The sequence below is a fragment of the Eptesicus fuscus genome, chromosome 23 (assembly GCF_027574615.1).
Source record: "Eptesicus fuscus isolate TK198812 chromosome 23, DD_ASM_mEF_20220401, whole genome shotgun sequence".
NCBI lineage: Eukaryota > Metazoa > Chordata > Mammalia > Chiroptera > Vespertilionidae > Eptesicus > Eptesicus fuscus.
Window position 1 is genome coordinate 13,779,261 of NC_072495.1, and position 19,731 is coordinate 13,798,991.

At 42.3% G+C, this 19,731-nt stretch overlaps 1 protein-coding gene across 2 annotated transcripts; it reads left to right on the forward strand.

The window, feature by feature from the left end:
• The first annotated feature begins 399 nt into the window (after positions 1–399).
• LOC103286955 (olfactory receptor 8A1) lies at positions 400–4,843 on the forward strand. 2 transcript variants are annotated; one of them, XM_028146691.2, is made up of 2 exons: positions 403–1,316; positions 4,822–4,843. In XM_028146691.2, the coding sequence occupies exons 1-2, from the start codon at positions 403–405 to the stop codon at positions 4,841–4,843; spliced, it is 936 nt and encodes a 311-aa protein (XP_028002492.2). The 2 variants fall into 2 exon arrangements, with proteins under 2 accessions (XP_008140808.2, XP_028002492.2); XM_008142586.3 differs by lacking the exon at positions 4,822–4,843 and having other exon boundaries at positions 400–1,335.
• Positions 4,844–19,731: the final 14,888 nt, after the last annotated feature.

The following is a 19,731-nucleotide window of genomic DNA, read 5'->3' on the forward strand; positions in this document are numbered from 1 at the left end:
GGATGAGGGAAGGATGCACCAAGAAAGAGCCCACACACCCAGTTGGTGTGGTTCAGTGGTTGAGCGTCGACCTGTGAACCAGGAGGTCAGGGGTTCGATTCCTGGTCAGGGCACATGACTGGGTTGCAGGCTCGATCCCCAGGGTGGGGTATGCAGGAGGCAGCCAATCCGAAACATCATCATTGATGTTTCTATCTCTCCCTCTCCCTTCCTTTATGAAATCAATAAAAATATATAAGGAAGGAAGGAAGGAAGGAAGGAAGGAAGGAAGGAAGGAAGGAAGGAAGGAAGGGCCCAGGATCATCAGCTGCTCCAAATGCTCAACTAGCTTCACCAGACAGTCCCAGATGCAGCCTCTCACAAGTTCTCTCTTCTCCCCACAGGGCTCCCAAACAAAGGAAAATGGCCGCAGAGAATCACTCCATGGTGGTGACAGAGTTCATTCTCCGGGGACTGACAAATCGACCCGAGCTCCAGCTCCCCCTCTTCCTCCTCTTCCTGGGGATCTACTCGGTCACCACGATGGGGAACCTGGGCATGATAGCGCTGATCCGCCTGAATGCTCAGCTTCACACCCCCATGTACTACTTCCTCAGCAACCTGTCCCTCGTGGACCTCTGCTACTCCTCCGTCATTACCCCCAAAATGCTGGTGCACTTCGTGTCAGAGAAGAACGCCATCTCCTACGCGGGGTGCATGTCACAGCTCTACTTCTTCCTTGTGTTTGTCATCGCTGAGTGCTACATGCTGACAGTGATGGCCTACGACCGCTATGTTGCCATCTGCAGGCCTTTGCTCTACAACATCATCATGTCTCATCACGTCTGCTCCCTGCTGGTGGCTGTGGTCTACGCCATGGGGCTCGTTGGCTCAACAATCGAGACCGGCCTCATGTTAAAGCTGCCCTATTGTGAGGTCCTCATCAGTCATTACTTCTGTGACATCCTCCCCCTCATGAAGCTCTCCTGCTCCAGCACCTACGTCGTCGAGGTGGTCGTCTTTTTCTTAGCTGGATTCAACATCATCGTCACCAGCTTGACAGTCCTCTTTTCCTACGCCTTCATCTTCTCCAGCATCCTCCGCATCAGCACCACAGAGGGACGGTCCAGAGCCTTCAGCACCTGCAGCTCCCACCTTGCAGCTGTGGGGATGTTCTATGGGTCGACGGCATTCATGTACTTAAAACCCTCCACCGCCAGTTCCCTGGCCCAGGAGAGCGTGGCCTCTGTGTTCTACACCACAGTGATCCCCATGCTGAACCCCCTCATCTACAGTTTGAGGAACAAGGAGGTAAAGGCTGCCATACAGAGAACGCTGCGGAGAAAAATGTTTTGATGCAGAAGTTTTTCTTCCTCGATTTGAAAAGTACGTTGTTACAAACGCCAGCGAGAAGCCCTCTGAATGCCCAACCACAATGGGGAACCATCACTTTTCTCTACTTTTTAATTTTTTTAATCCTCATCCAAGGATATGTTCATTGATTTTAGAGAGAGGGACAGGGAGAGAGAAACACCGATGTGAGAAAGAACATTAATTGGTTGCCTTCAGAACACGCTCTGACCAGGGACCGAACCCACAACCTGGCTATGTGCCTTGACTGGGAATTGAACCCGCAACCTTTTGGTGTATGGAGTGAGGCTCCAACCAACTGAGCCACACAGGCCAGGTTTTGAGAGCTTACTCTGAGTCATGCAACTCTTCTAAATGCTTTATGAGTATTATTTTAATTAACCCTTACAATAGATAGGTACCATTGTTATCCCCATTTTACAGATTTGGAAACTTGGTTTAGTCACTTGTTCAAGGTCACATAGCTGGTAAACAAAGACACTGGGATTTAAACTCAAGCCTAAGTGACTCCAAAGCCCACACTCCTGGCTCTCAATCGTCATCCCCTTTGCTTTAGGCCAGTGGTCGGCAAACTGCGGCTCTTTGACTAATGAGTTTGCGGACCACTGACCTAGACTCTCGATCCCAATAATTACAGGCTGTTGTTGTTCCTTGTGATTAAGCCCCTATCCCAGTGGTCGGCAAACTCATTAGTCAACAGAGCGGCAAACCGCTGCTTTAGGCCAATACTCCCTTTGAACAGCCTATGAAGCTTGCCTAATTACGCTTTTCCAAATTTCAAGTGCCTCCTGAAAATAATTTCCCAGCCTCCCATTTTTATCATCCGCCCTAGCCTCTTCCCATTTACAAAAACTTCTCCGGGATGACGGAGGAAAGATTACACTAGAGTCACCAACTCAATCTGGTTTTAGAACTGCGAGTCCCACGTCCTGGGAGACCACTCGATCCCAAACCAACCAGAAGGCTTGTCCATCCAAGGTCACATGCTGCAGAAGCTCTTCCTGCTTAAACAACTGACAGACCTACTGCCAACCTCACTCAGTGAACCCAGTGGCCACAGGACAAAGTTCCTCCCTGCCCTCCCTGCCCCCCTTGCTTATAACGACATCAAGGATATGGGGTTTGTGGAATCCTCTTGTTATTTCTAGCTATTTTGGGTATAATGTTCTGCCAGCCAATGGTTTACTATGGGAAACAAAAATAACTCTAGTTTTCTCAAGCAGAAAGATATTTCATACAGGGAATGACTTGTTTACAGTTTTTGAACAACTGAAGAAGGGATGAGGGAGCCCCCAAACTGACTCTGAAATCGATGTGACCCAGAGGTCAGGAAGCTCACGTCTGTCACCAGGAGCAGTGCCTCTCACACTCACAAAATTGGTAACTACACAACTGGACCCTAGTTGGAAACGCAGATTTGGGGGCCTGCTCCACACCCACAGGATTACTGGGTGGGGCCCAGCAGTCTGTGTTTTCATAAGCCTTTGGATAATTCTGATACGTACTGAAGTGAGAACCACCTCACTCCCACCTTCCAAATCTCACACTGATTCGCATCCAGGGCTCCAGCTACAAGCAAACCTGGGATACGTAATTTTTATTTATTTTATTTTTTAAATATATTTTTATTGATTTCAGAGAAGAAGGGAGAGAAAGGGATAGAAACATCAATGATGAGAAGAATCATTGATTGGCTGCCTCCTGCACACCCCTGACTGGGAATCAAACAGTGACCTCCTGGTTCATAGGTCGACGCTCAACCGCTGAGCCACGCTGGCCGGGCGGATATGTAATTTTTAGCTCTCAGACCTGACTACCAGGAGGGTGGGAGGATTGCTGAAGAGCTGTTATGGCCAAGTGGCCACTCTACCCTTTTCTTCCTGACCTTCCTCCAGCAGGAGCTGAGACCTCTACCACTACAGGTCCCCTCTAACTAGAAGAAAATGTAGGGGAAAAAAAATCTTTGTTATCTAAAGATGAGAAAACCATAAAGCCAAATAAATGGGTGAATTTGATAATATTAGCTGAATGATTTTTGTTTAGTAAAGGACACGGGGGATAGACTTAACAGAAAGGTCACAAAAAGGAAGGAGATATCAAACTGGCATGTTTTAGGAACTTCAACATCGACAAAAACAAAATGGGCACAGCATACAGAACAAACAGTTTACAGAACAGAAAACCCGAAGTGCCCCTCAGCATACGAGGAGATGCTGGAACCTATTGCTAATCAGAGGAAGTGCAAAATCAAAGAAGTCGTGTCTTTACACCCACCACTGGGCAAATCAACAGGTAAACTGTAGTGGAGACTTTGCAGCCGTTAGAAGCAAAGGATTCGCTCGGAGCCATAGTGCTCTGAGAAAAGCGAGGAAGATAAAGAGACATAAAGCACACTGTTATTGGCAGTGCCCTCAGCGGTCCCCAGACCTATCTCTTGCTTCAACAGTGTTTCGACGGAACTGACCCAGGGACGCCCCTTCTTCCAGCTTCCGACCACCCTCCAACCTCTTTTCCAGTCACCGCCTTCCGAACCACCTCAGCCAGCCTCACCTCTGAGACCAGCCAACACTGTTTGTTTTTTTGTTTTTGACCTTAACTCCTATCGCCGAACAACCATGAGCTCCCAAATTCGTCAGAATTATTCCACTGAGGCCGAGGCCGAGGCTGCCGTCAACCACTGGCCAGCCTGCCTCTGCGGCCGCCCACACCTACCTCTCTCTGGGCTTCTATTTCCACCCCGACGATGTGGCTCTGGAGGGTGAGTTGGTGGAGAAGATGCTGGAGGGCGTGGAGCATCTTGTAAACATGCAAAACCTGCGAGGTGGCCGGGTTCTCTCCCAGGATGTGCTGAGGCCTCCCCAAGGTGAGTGGGGTGACACTCAGGACGCCACGGAAGCCGTGGAGGGGAACCTCAACCAGGCCCTTGTGGAGCTGCAGGCCCTGGTTCCGCCCGCACAACCCTCAGCTCCGTGACTTCCGGGAGAACCACTTCCTGGGTGAGCAGGTGAAACTCATCAAGAAGGTGGGCAACACCTGGCTCCCCTCCGCAGGCGGCCGGCCCCCAGGCTGGGCTGGGCGAGGATCGAGGATCTCTTCGAAAGGCTCACCCCCAAGCATGACCAGGAGCCTGTGGAGCCCAGAGGCCTTTGAGGGGCCCCTCTGCATCCCCCTGGTGTCTGCCTTTTGCCTGAGCCTCTCCCTGAAAACTACTAGCCATTCTTTTAACCACCCTGAAGCCCTCTCGCAAGCATTGGATCGAATGGAAACAATAAAGCTTTTTGCAGCAAAAACAAACAAAACAAAACCAACCATGATGTTATTTATGTATATTAAAGTTACATGCACACAAACCGGAAAAAAATACTTAGAAAGAAAAAAAATAACTAATACTCATTAGGCAGGTTAGAATGGTTACCTAGAGAGCTAAGATGCCTGGAAGTAGGGAGTGAGAAAAAAACAAAAACAAAACAGAAACAAAAATTCCTTTTCCTAGCCCTAACTGGTTTGGCTCAATGGATAGAGCGTGGGCCTGCGGACTGAAGGGTCCCAGGTTCCATTCCGGTCAAGGGCACATGCCTGGGTTGTGGGCTTGATCCCCAGGAGGGGGTGTGCAGGAGGCAGCCAATCAATGATTCTCTCTCATCATTGATGTTTCTATCTCTCTCTCTCTTCCTCTCTAAAATCAATAAAATATATATTTTTAAAAAATTCCTTTTCCTAGACCCACCCCCAGGTGCATACTAGTTAACACACCCAGGAGGCTCTGGCTCAGAGTTAGCCACTCCCCTGTTGAGTAGGGAGACAGGCAGGCCCCTACCCTTAATATTGTGGGCCCCGGGGAAAGACTCTCTAAATGTTTATTTATTTTCATTTAAAAATATTTATTCACTAAGTTGATTGGGGTGACATTGGTCAACATGAACATAAAGGTTTCAGGTGTGGGTTTCTATGTTACAAGGTCTGTATATTGCACTGTGTATCCATCGCCCAAAGTCAAATCTCCTGTCACCTTATAGTATGACCCCCGTGTCCCCCCACCCCCCTGCCCTCTGACAACCACCACACTGCTGTTTGTGTTCACGAGTTTCAGTTTCATATCCCAGATATTCTAAATATTTAGAAGTTAAAAATCAAGCTAACGAAAGGCTAAATATTTTCTCCTTCCTACCTTGACAAATATACCTTCATAATTAGAGAAGACCCTGTTTAAATTTACAAATAGGAGAATTCTGAGTTCCATGCCCAGAATGAAATACCAGAGTGTTGACATAAGAATGTCCAAACCCAGTAGGGAATTTTTATGAGTTTATTTGCACCCAAACTGACAATGGCCTGGAAGCAAGACCTCAAATGCTCTTGGAAAATGACAGTCTTGCAGCTTCTTTTATGCATTTGAAACTAAGGAGGGAACAGAAGGAAGATGACAGGAAGCTGGGAGAAAGCGGGAGGCGGGGACTGGGTTACCGAACAGCTAAGATGACGTGCCCCATTAGGGGTGGTTACAGTTACTTCAAAAGTGTGCACAGAAACAACGGACAGGGCTTGCTTAAGGCAAAGATGAACCTTTTACTAAAACAAGTTATAGGCCTGGCGTCCTGTTAGGAATTTATGATCAGCTCTCCCCCGGAGGGTGCTTTCTGTAGAACCCCTTTTTCATCCCTAAGAGGAAGGCTCTTCCTGGTCCCCAGCCCCCTGCCCACCACAGCTCCCCCTCCACTTCCCATTCCCAGTTTGGTCCACTCCACAGGTGTGGACATGACCTGTTTCCAAGCCCCGTGCATTAAGCCCTGCCCTCAGCACCCCGTAACCATCCCTTTGGTCGAGGGGTGAACGACCAGCTGGGTGGTCTGTCTTTTGGGGGATGGGCCTTGGAAGAGATCTATAAGCAGGTACAGTCAGCATGTCAAACTCACAGCCCGTGGGCCACATGTGGCCCACAACAAATATTTTTGCGGCCCAGCCAATATAATGGTAAGAAACCTTTTAATAAAAATTTCATAACTTAATTTTTACAATATCCTATTATACATACTTCTTAGTAATGAACTACAACATTCGCTAATGACTGATTACTATAATCGTGTTGCATTCATTTCCCTTAAGCACCATACGCGCAGGTGTCCATTTCTCCCCACTGATACTAGCAGCGAATATTTTAGCAGCTGACTGCCATGTCATTAGTCTTGGACTGACTTGTTTGATTTGTACAACAGAAAATATTTTGCTTTTTTTGCCGAAGCCGGTTTGGCTCAGTGGATAGAGCGTCGGTCTGCGGACTGAAGGGTCCCAGGTTCGATTCCGGTCAAGGGCATATACGTTGGTTGCGGGCACATCCCCGGTGGGGGGTGTGCAGAAGGCAGCTGGTCGATGTTTCTCTCTCATCGATGTTTCTAGCTCTCTATTCCCTCTCCCTTCCTCTCTGTAAAAAATCAATAAAAAATATATCTAAAAAAAAAAAAAGAAAATATTTTGCTTTTGGAGAACAAGAAAAATAGGTTTATTTGCATTATGCTTATTAATTTGTGCAGTTATTCAGGGTCTGGTAAGTTAATGTTCAAGAAAAAATATTAATTTTTATTAAAATGTTCTATTATTTTATGTTAACAATTACTCATTTATTTCAGCTCTTTGTATTCAGCATGTCTCTATTGAAATAAACATACATTTCTATGAAAGTTGAAGCTTTTGTTATTTTTGTGGCCCTCATAAACTTAAACCTTGTTTATTTGGCCCGTGTTAGCCTTTGAGTTTGACATGCTTGAGGTACAGGGTAGCTGGGCAGGGAATCCTGGTATCCAACACTGAAAGCAAAGTCCAGGAGGTACATGGGCTCTGGCTGGGCACATCCCCTTGGTTTCGTTCACCCCTGGGAAGGGACACAGCCAGAGGAGGGCCGAGGAAGGGCACCTCTTAGCAAGTCCCAGAGGGCTACTGTGGAGAGATGACCTTTGCCCATGTGTCCTCCTATAGCTGCTCCTCCTGTCCCCAACTGGCAAGTCCCACAGTTGAGATAAAATGTTTGTCCCTCAACAATGTAAGAAACGTCCAAACCTGTAGTGGATTTTAAATATATTTATTTATTGACTTTAGAGAGGCAGGGAGAGGGAGAGATAGATGCAAACATCAATGATGAGAGAGAACCACTGATTAGCCACCTCCTGCATGCCCCACACTGGGGACCAAACTCACAACCTGGACATGTGCACTGACCAGGAATCGAACCGTGACCTCCTGGTTCATAGGTGGATGCTCAACCACTGAGCAACACTGGCTGGGCCCTGTAGAGGATTTTTATAAGTGTTTATTCTAGCCAAAACTGATGACAATTGCCAGGAAGCAATGCTAAAGTGCTTTGGAGAATGACAATTTTGCAATTTTTTTATGCATTTAAAATTAAGGATAGACCATAAGGAAGATTCATGAAGGTGGGGAAAGCAAGGAGGGGATCTGATTACAGGATAGTTAATAAGCTTATGTACTCTATTGAGGGTGGTCACCTCTTCGAGGGTCATGACATCCGGTATTTCAAAGATTTGTCAACCTACATGCACAATAACAATGGACAAGGCTGCCTTAAAAACCTCTCACTAAAGAAGTTATAGTCTTGGGGCATGATGACCCACCATGACCTGACCAGGTAGGAATTTATGATGTATTAGCATTCCCTTTTCATTCACACCCTCGTATTAGAGTGTAAGAAGCATCTTTTTAGCATGATTACCCACCATGACCTGACCAGGTAGGAATTTATGATGTATTAGCATTCCCTTTTCATTCACACCCTCGTATTAGAGTGTAAGAAGCATCTTTTTAAAAAGTGAATTCAAATTTACGTGCAGAAGACCATTTGTTATGGGAAAATCATATTACATTTAAGTCAAATTTTATTTCAGCTCTCTCGTCCCCACTCCCTTATTATGGGTGTGGCGTAGTGTTTCCCTAAAAAGAAAGACTATGTGAGCGTGTATTTCATTAGCTTCTTATTCAGTTTTCGTACCGCTGATGTAGAAGAAATATGGACGCATGGAGCATTCTCTCAAACGTGTCCTCTGAGGAGCACACTCAGCCTAAACTTCACAAGGTCTCTCCCTTTTTGGCCTACGGTTAACAACACTGTATTGGACACTTAAAAATTTGCTAAGAGGGTAGATCATATGTTCTGTTCTTATCACCAAAAAAAAATTTTTTTTAAGTGAAAAGGGCAGAAGGAAACTTTCGGAGGTGGTGGTTATGTTTATAGCATTGATTGTTGATGATGGTTTCACTGATGTATACTTATCTCCAAACCCATCAACTTGTATACCGTAAATACACACTACAGCTTTTTATATGTCAATCATAGCTCGGTAAAGTGGTTCTTTATTTTTTTTAAAAAAGCATTATGCTTTAGTGTAAAAAGTCAGCAAAAAAAAAAAAAAAAAAAAGCAGGCCCTGGCCAGATAGCTCAGTTTGTTAGAGCATCACCCTGATCCGCCAAGGTTGCGGTGATCCCTAGACAGGGCACATACAATACTCAACCAGTGAATGCATGAATAAGTAGAACAACAGATCTCTCTCTCTCTCATTCTCTAAAATCATTAAAAAAACAATGCTCACAGTCTTGTGAGATAATCCATATACTGTTTACACATAAGAAACATGGGGCTAAACAGTTTGTCCCCGTGTAATCATGGTAGGTGTTGACCACACTTCGAGCAGCACTGCTTTAGAAAAAGGGTGCCCGGGTCCTCTTTATCAGTATGCGAACGTTCCTGTTTGTCTCACCAGGGAGTCTTCTGTCTTCTCCTTGTGCTGGGCTTGGAGGTGCCAAGGAGAGGCCCAGCTGCAAAACATGGCCGGCTGCTGCTAGTGCCGGGCCTGGGGCCACTTGGAAATGGGGCAGGGTTTTAACCTCCTCCCCAGGATAAAACCTAGTGCTTGCTTTTATTTTACTTTTAAAAATAAATATAGTATAGCCCTGGCTGGTTTGGCTCACTGGATAGAGCGTCGGCCTGGGGACTGAAGGGTCCCAGGTTCGATTCCGGTCGGGGGGCGTGTGCCTTGGTTTCGAGCATGTCCCCAGTAGCGGGGGAGGGGGGGTGGTGCGGGAGGCGGATGATTGATGTTTCTCTCTCATTGATGTTCCTGGCTCTCTGTCTCTCTCCCTTCTTCTCTGTAAAAAATCAATAAAATATATTTTAAAAATAAATAAATAAAATATAGTATATAAAATATGTATGTATAGTGTGTATGTATGCAGTATATTCCCCTATTAAATAAATTTTATATGTATAAAGTAAATATGTACATTTATATACATTTTATTATATATATATATAATAAATAATATATATATATATATAATAAAAAGTAGTAGAAGATGGTACTTAAAAATCAACAGACCTCAACATCCTTAACGTCAGTTCAGAAGAGGACTCCTCTGGCTACTGCCACCTGGTGGCAACGTGCCTAAAACTCAAGGAACCGAGTCAACTTGCTCAGGCACTCCCTCCCTCTAGCCCAGAAGTTAGCAAGTTCTAAAACACATAGAAAACCCGGATCTTGATGTACAAGTACATCTGTACAGGAGTTGCACGGCGGCACTAGGTGTGAGGAGAGCAATGGGCAAGGAATTACATAAATTATTTAAAAATGAGCAGGGGGATCCAAGATGGCAGAGTGGGTGGAAGTTGCACTCACCTCCTCCAAAGACCACATCAAAATTACAACTAAACAATAGAATGATTAACCTGGAGAATCATCTGAAGACTAGCTGAACAGAAGTCTTATAACTAAGGATATACAGAAGAAGCCACATCAGGAGTGGTAGGAGCGGCCCAGCCATTGTGGCTCAGTGGTTGAGCATCAACCCATGAACCAAGAGGTTGCTGGTTTGATTCCCCATCAGGACACATGCCCAGGTTGCGGGCTTGATCCCCAGTGTGGGGCGTGCAGGAGGCAGCCAATCGATGATGTTTCTCTCTCATCAATGTTTCTATCTCTCTCCCTCTCCCTTCCTCTCTGAAATCAAGAAACATTTATTTAAAATAAATAAAATTTCAAAAGCAATTTATGTGCATGAAGAAAATATAAGTAGTTAAGAAAAAATGAGATACTAAAAACACCATATTTCCTCTAGCTAGTGATTACCATTCTTAATTACTTAGTATCTATCCTTCCAGATGTTTTTGTATGGATACATATGCCTTTTTCTCTGAACTGAGACACATAAATATACATATGTTTATAACTTGCTTTGGTGTATTGCATTTTTAAATACATGGTTTCATATGATCCCCTCCCTTCCAAAAATACCTGCCCTAACCACTTTCCTCTAGGCTTCAGATTGGCTTCAGATTGCAGCAGGAAAGAGAGAAATCCACGTTGCACAATAATCTTTATACCTTAAATGACGGTGTCCGACACGGCACCATTTATTCATAACTACAACTCTTTGAGTTGTGTTTATTACCCCCATTTCACAATAAAGGCTTTGAAGATCATAGAGAGGTTAAAAAAAAAAATGGACCACTGTCATCCAGCTAGGAAGTGGCAGAGCCAGGATTTGTACTGAGATCAGACCGATTCCAAAGTTTATTCTCTGAATACTTAGTGGAACCGTATAATTTACCATCAACTGGGATATTTCTGAGAATTACAGGGGATGTCAGCAAAAATGGCAGAGGAGGAAATTCCCAAGTGTCCTTCTATCCAGAAAAGCAATGAATAAACTGGCAAAAACATTCAAAATGAACGTTCTTGGAACTCTGGATACTAATTAAAAGCTTGCAGCAACCAGGGGAACACAAGGGAAAAAGTTAAACCTCAGTCAGAGTGCTCTGTGGCATTTTAACTTGTTCTGAATGTGTCTCCTGCTCCCAGCTGGGTGCTGGCCTTGAAAACAACAGCCTGCATTCCTGGTAACAGATCCTACTCTCCAGGAATTGTGGTTGTGTGTTTTGTCCCGTCTGGTGGCTCTCTGGAAGACCCGCTCAAAGGGATTGCCTCGGTTTTGTCTAACCTGGAACTCTCCCAGGGCTGAGGCGGCTGTGGGGAGGTGGGGCGGGGGTGGAGGACGTTTGTGGAAAATGTTTAAAGGCAAAAGCATTAGTCACTGCCTCCTGGGGCAAGGGGTAACAGTTGGGGCACTAATAGATTAACCAAAAAGTTTGGGAGGAAAGACTAGGGAATGAGATGCTTAGAGAAATAAGCTCACACATATTCCTGACAGCCCAGAGGGCCGCACACAGACTGTGTGCACATGCTCAGAAAAGACCTGAGAAGACCAGAGGTTATCACCTCTGACTGACCTTCAGGCAACATTGTTTATAATAGCTCCTAAGTGGGAGCAACCCAAATGTCCATCAACTGATGCATGGATAGATAAAACGTAATACATCCATACAATCGAATATAATTCAGACTGAAAAGGCAATGAAGTACTGCCACAACACGGACAAACCTGGAAAATATTATGCTGCGTGAAAGAAGCCAGACACAAAAGGCCACATATTATATGATTCTGTTTGTAGGAAATGACAGAATAGGTAAGACAACAGAGCCGAAACCGGTTTGGCTCAGTGGATACAGCATCGGCCTGTGGACTGAAAGGTCCCAGGTTCGATTCTGGTCAAGGGCACGTACTTTGGTTGCGGGCACATCCCCAGTATGGGGTGTGCAGGAGCTCTCATCGATGTTTCTAGCTCTCTAACCCTCTCCCTTCCTCTCTGTAAAAAATCAATAAAATATATATTTTTTAAAAAATAGGTAAGACAATAGAGACAGAAAACAGATTAGTGGGTCCCAGGGGCTGGGGGCAGGAGGGAATAGGGAGTGACTGCTTCTGGCATGGGCTTCCTTATGAAATTATGGGATGTTCTGGGTTTAGACAGTGCTGAGGGTTGCACAGCACTGCGGATGTATTAGAAGCCATAGCATCTACACCTCAAAATGCTTTAAATGGTGAATTTTTAAAATGTCATGTGACTTTTACCTCAATAAAAAGTAAAAATAAAACTGAAAAAAGGAGGGCGGGGGTGCTCTAATATCTTTGAAATGAGGCCTCTCTGGCAGTTGACATCAGCTCAGAGCAACTTTCCTTGGTGTTACATCATCCAGTCAAGAGCCCTTGAGGTTCTTAGAGAAAAGTTCACTTTTAATGAACCCCTGAGGTCTTATTTGCTCTTCAGTCCCAAGGAGAGTCTGTCTTATGGGGCTTATTTGAAGTTTGTGATAATGAATTGTTTTACTCTATTTGTAAAATTTCATCAGTGGGATTGAGGGACAGGGATTGGGGTTTAGTAATGAGACTGGGGATGTAGCAAAATTCTAAGTGAAAATCTATCCATAAGACACTATCACTTCCAAGTCTTGGTTGAATGTGGGCTATAGAGAAAGACCAGCAATCATTGATAAGTCTATACATGCATGCACTCATAAACAGGCCTTTAAAAATGGATTTCAGTCTCTATGTTATGATTTCAGAACTTCTCCAAAGGAACTCCACCTTATAACTCTGACCCAAAATTTATCTAACCCACCTGCTCACTGAGTCGTAAATTTCTCCTATTTGAGATTTTTTTTTTTTTTTTTTTGCTTTGGCTGAAAAGTCTGTCCTCGTTAAAATAAAAGTGTCCCTAATAAGGAATGTGGAGTACAGGTGATCACATACCAGCTCTAGTCATCTTTGAAGGACTGAGTTTATCAAATCCCTTCCTGAAGCCAATTACAAAATGAATGGAATTTAGAGCAGACCGAGCTGGGTGCCTGAAGAACAGAATTGGGAATATATAGGTGCCTTCATTATATGGCCTTTGATTTTTAAAAAAATGCTCACAAAAGCCTCTTGCTCTTCTAAACTCTCAATATACATATCTAAAATTTCCTTCCTTACAGCAGTGCTTTGGGTGAAGGTATGGTTACTAAAGTGCATGATAAAAAGTATTGCCTGAAAGCAATGTTTCATTGAACCATGTTTACCCAATAGGACATTAGAGTAACTGATATTACTGAACAAAACTCTGGCCATGTCTCTTTCAAGTAGTATTTGCAACTTCCAACCACAGGTCATAAAAAGCACCGTGGCTTCCTGTTTGCCCTCTGTCCTGGATCACCTGCTCTGGGAAAACCACCTGCCACGTTGCCCTAGGAAGAGCCCCTCCTGATGCGGAAATGAGGCCTCCTGTCAACTCCTGTCAACACCCAACTAGGCACTGAGACCGCCAGCCAATAATCACTGGATGAGCTTGGAAGCTGACCCTCCAGTCCCGGCCAAGCCCTGGGATGCCTGCTGCTCCAGTCAACATCTTGATCGAGCCTCACGGGAGACCCTGAGCCTAACCACCCAACTAAGATGCCTCTCAATGTCTGATGTACAGAATTTTTGAGATGTTTGTTGTGTTAAGCCCTCAGCTTCAGTGCAATTTTTATGCAGCATTAGGAACTACTGTATTTCAGCAAATAGAAGAGAAGCTAGAAAGCCTGACTAGTCAAATATTTATTAAAGAACTTGAACCCACTAACCTAGATGCCTTCACCTGTAAATTGTTCCAAAAATTTAATAACTGACATGAATCTTGCACAAACTTTTCCAGAGAATAGATAAAAAGGAAATACTTCCTAACTCTCTTAGTAAGGCCAGCATAACCTGCCAAAGTCCTTACAAGAAAGCAAAATAATATCCAGCTTGCTCTTTTTCATAACTATAAATGCAAAATCCTTAAAAAAAATTTAGCAAACTGAAACCACCAAAAAATGAAGATAATATATCAGAATCAAATAAAGTTTTTTTTTCCAGGAAAGCAAGACTAGTATAACATTCAAAAACCAATCAGTACATTTCATCACAATAACAACTATAAGGAGAAAAAAGTCATATGAACATCTCAAATTATACAGAAAAGTATTTTTAAAAATTGAACATACATTCAAAACAATCACACTTAGTAAACTAGAAATATAGGAGAACTTAATGTAAAAAAGAATATCCAAAGACAGAGAGAGAGAGGAAAAGTGAGATAAGGATACCTACTATCACTACTTATATTCAGTATAATACTGAAGGTCCTAAACAGTGCAATAAGGCAAGAAAAATAAATTAAAGGCATAAAGGTTAGAAAATAAATGATCATTTTTCACAGATGACATGGTTGGGTAGACAGAAAATCCAAAAGAATCTATAAACTATTAGAATCAATAAACTTAAAAGGTTTACTGGGTAAAAGATCCATATGCAAAAAATCAGTTGTAGTTCTTTATATTAGCAACAAGTAGAAAATAAAAAAATTTTTAAGTACTCTTAACAATATTAACAAGAAAGATCAAATACCTAGGAATAAATCATAACAAAAGATGTATAGGACATCCACACTGAAAACTAAACTTCAGTAGGAATAGAAATTAAAGAAGATCAAAATAGAGGGATATATTGTGTTCATAAATTTGAAACCTCAATACTGGAAGGATATCGATTTTCCTCAAATTAAGCTATAGATTTAGCAGTCTCAATAAAAAAATTCTGAAACTGAAAAGCTGATTATAAAACTCATATACTATGTGAACCGGTTAATAATGCAGATCTTGTAATCAAAGAAAACACGATAATTCAAGAGAAACATCAAAAGTGCTTTATTCAAAGTAATGTCCATCACTAGCTACACATTTCCCCCATCTTTCAGGTAATTTGTGGATACCATCCCAATAGAACTTTTCTTGTTTTGAGGCAAACCATTCAGAGACCCAATTTTCCACTTCTTTGTACTTTTTGAAGTGCTGCTCAGAAAGTGCGTGTGCCATCGATCGGAACAAGTGGTAATCTGAAGAAGCAAGGTCTGGTGAATATGGCGGGTGGGTTAATAGTTCCCAGGCAAGATCTTTTAACGTGTCTTTAACTGGTTTTGAAGTGTGTGATGGTGTGTTATCATGAAGCAAAATTACTCTGCCGTGTCTTCTGGCCCATTCTGGTCGTTTTATGATCAAAGCGTGGTTCAAATTGACCTGGATGTTCTTTATCTTTCACATCAAAATCATCACTTTTAAACGTTTAAACCAGTGTTCACACACACGTATCTTGAGATGGAGCATGTTCACCATAAGCTTCCTGAAGAATACGATAACTTTCAGCAGCACTTTTCTTAAAAATAAAGTAATGAATTAAAACTTCGCGCAAATGCTCTTTTTTTTTGGCACGAAATTCAACATTTTTAAGCATAAAAATATCTAAGATGTTAACACCTTCAGAAAATTTGACATATGAAGTTTTGAAGCTTGTTGTCAATACAACAAAATAGCATACATATCAAATCGCATAAACAACCCAATCAAAAAATGGGCAACGGACCTAAATAGATACTTGTCAAAAGAAGACATAAGGAAGGCCAAGTAACATATGAAAACATGCTCAAAGTCATTAATCATCCGAGAGGTGCAAATCAAAACGACAATGTGGTACCATTTCACAGCTGTCAGAACGGCTATCATCAACAAATCAACAAACGACAAGTGCTGGTGAGGATGCGGAGAAAAAGGAACCCTCATGCACTGCTGGTAGGAATGCAGACTGGTGCAGCCACTGTGGAGAACAGTATGGAGTTCCCTCAAAAAAACTAAAAATGGAACTCCCATTTGACCCAGTGATCCCACTTCTAGGAATATGTCCCAAGAAACTAGAAACACCAATAAGAAAGGATATATGCACCCCTATGTTCATAGCAGCACAATTTACCATAGCTAAGATTTAGAAACAGCCTAAGTGACCATCAGCAGATTAGTGGATTAAAAAACTGTGGTACATCTACACAATGGAATTCGGTAAAAAAGAAGGAATTCTTACCATTTGCAACAGCATGGATGGAACTGGAGAGCATTATGCTAAGCGAAATAAGCCAGTCAGAGAAAGATATCACTCGTTTGTGGAATATAATGAACAACATAAACTGATGAACAGAAATAGATCCAGAGACAGAGAAGCATCGATCAGACTGTCAAACCTCAGAGGGAAGGTAGGGGAGGGTGGGGGTAAGGTAGAGAGGTCAACCAAAGGATTTGTATGCATGCATATAAGCCTAACCAATGGACACAGACAACAGGGTGTTGAGGGCATGAGTGGGGAGGGGGGGGGCCGCAATGGGGTGATAAGGACACATATGTAATACCTTAATCAATAAAGAAAAAAATTTTAAAAATTGCATATATATCAACATATGTGTAACTCCATCTATTGAAAAAATCCGCATTATTAACCAGTACACCTAGGAGAAATGCAAAATGTCAATAATAGCAGAACAATCTTGAGGAGCAATAAAACTGGGACATTTACACTATAGGGGAAAAGACCTTAATAGCATTTAAGATATATTGTTACAAAAATAGACAAATTGTCACTTGATTTATGAAAACATCAAACTGTATTGCAATGAGAAATGGATGCCCTTTTTAATAAATTGTACTGAGTTGACTGAATAGCCACATGAAAAATCATGTATCTTGACCCCTTATGACAGGTGTGTGTTACGTGCCATGGAGTCAGTTCCAATTTCTGGCAACCATGTGAATGAGTGGTGTCCACAATGCCCTGTCCTCAACAGTCCTGCTCAGCTCCTGTGGACTCAAGCCTATGGCTTCCTTTAAGGAGTCAGTCCATCTCATATTTGGTCTTCCTCTTTCCCCAGTGCCTTCTATTTTTTCCAGCATTATTGTCTTTTCCAAAGAACCCTGCTTTCCTATGTTGTGCTTGAAGTAGGACAGTTTTAGTTCTATCATTTTTGCCTCCAATGATGTTCCAGGCTTAATTTGCTCTAGGATCCACTTGTTCATCTTTCCGGCAGTCCAGGGTATCCATACAGTTCTCCTCCAACATCATATTTCAAATGAATCAATGTTTTTCCTACCAGCCTTCTCCACTGTCCTATGCTCACATCCATACATAGTAATTGGGAATATGAGGGTGTGGATGATGTTAATCTGTCTCTAATCTGTCTAATCCCATCTAACCGCTATTTCTAGTCTCCTATATGTATCTCACACTATATGTTAAAAAACTAATTCCAAATGACTGAAGAACATGATAAAGATAAATAAAAAATAATTTAGAGAACAGCTAAAATTGTTTAGAGAACAGAAAAAAATTTTAGGACATTGGAATAAGCAAAAGTTTCTTAAATAGGGTACACAAAGCACTATCCTTAAGAGAAGATACTAGATACATTGACTACCTGAAAATTATGAATTTCTGGCCATTAAAAGACTCCATTAAGAGAATGAAAAGTCAAACAATGGAGTGAGAAAATATAAATTAAACATATCTGATAGTGGTCTCATATGCAAAATATAAAAAGAATTCCTGCAAATCAATAAAAAGAGATAGACAACCTAGCCGAAAAGCAGGGAAAAGACATGAACATACACTTCACAAAAGAAGATATTGAAATGGTCAAGGTGGCCAACTGCATTCATCATTAGAGAAATGCAAGTTAAAACCTCAACCCAATGCTACTACCCACCTTGCAAAATGGCTAAATTGATTTTTAATTGCAAAAACATAATAGTAAAGATGTGGAGCAAATAAGACTCTCACAAGCTGTTGATGAAATGTAAATTAATACAACCTCTTTGAAAACTAATAAAGATGAACATATGCAAAGTAATCCCAATATACCAATTCTCCCTGGTATATAACCAAAAGAAATGCATATATATATTCTCCATAAGATACAAATAAGAATGTTCACAGTAGCCAGAAACTAGAAACCCAATTGTCCATCAATTGATGAAGATAAACAAATTGTTGTATTTCTACACAATAAAAGGAATCAAAGTTTGATATGCACAACAACATGGATGAATCTCAAAAATATGTTGAGCAGCCTAGCTGACATGGCTCAGTGGTTGAATGTCCACCTATGAACCAGGAGGTCACGGTTTGATTCCCGGTCAGAGCATATGCCCAGGTTATGGGTTGGATCCCCAGGGTTGGGCATGCAGGAGGCAACTGATCAATTATTCTGTCTCATCATTTCTGTTTCTATCTCTCTCTCCCTCTCCCTTCCTCTCTGAAATCAATAAGAATATATTTTTTAAAAATATGTTGAGCAGACACAAAAAAAAATGCATACATGCAATTCCATCTATATTAAGTACAAAACAGGCACAAATGGATGGTTCTCATAAATAGGATGTAGAGCAAAAGAAGCCCAAGGCAAAAGAGCACATACATATGATTCCATTTTTGTTTTGTTTTTTGTTTTTTTAATATATTTTATTGATTTTTTACAGAGAGGAAGAGAGAGAGAGATAGAGAGTTAGAAACATCGATGAGAGAGAAACATCGATCAGCTGCCTCTTGCACACCCCCTACTGGGGATGTGCTCGCAACCAAGGTACATGCCCTTGACTGGAATCGAACCTGGGACCCTTGAGTCCGCAGGCCGACGCTCTATCCACTGAGCCAAACCGGTTTTGGCTGATTCCATTTTTGTAAAGTATAAGGCAAAACTAAGCTATGCTATTAGAAGTTATGATAATGATTACCCTTTGGGAAATAGTAATTATTACAAAAGAGCACAAAGGTGGCTTCTGGGTGCTAGTAGCATTCCGTTTCCTGATCAGATGAAGGCTGACTGAACTGTACACTTAGAATATGTGCTTATGAATGTATGTTTTTTTATATTTCAGTAAAGATGTAAAAACTATTTTTTTCGCCCTGGCTGGTATTCAGTTGGTTGGGCATAGTTCTATGCACCTGAGGGTTGCCAGTTCGATTCCTGGTCAGGGAACATACCTGGGTTGTGGGCTCGATCCCTGGTGGGGAAATGTGCAGGAGGAAGTAATCAGTGTTCTGCTCTCACATTGATGTTTCTCTCTTTCTCCCTCCCTCTAAAAATCAATAAAAATATTTTTTTAAAAGTAAACTATTTTTAAAAATCAAAAGAAAATACATGGATACAAACCAACAACACACATTTGGCAAAAACACGCATAATGAAAAGATTCAGAAATGAGAGTGTGGAGAGGCTAAAGGGACATGAAGTAAAGGATCTCTTTTCTTGCTCCCATGCCCGGGTCACTCCAGTTAGCACACACTGGGCAGCTCTGAATCAGAGCTGGCCTCTAGCCTGGGGATGGGGAGAGAGACAGGTCCAACCCAAACATTTGTGGGCCCAGGAAAAACAGTTCAAATAGAGGCCCACATATCATATATCTAAAAAATTAAATGTTATAAATAAAGCTAGCAAACTGTTAAATAAAATACATTCTATCTGCCTGCCTTGACATATTTAGACACACACACACCCCTTCATAATGACCTGAATGTCAGATTTAAATTTAGAATCCTCCCAGGTCCCTTCTTCCCAACACGGCTAAGTCCCCACATTGCAAGAAGCCTCATAATTGCATGTGTGAGCA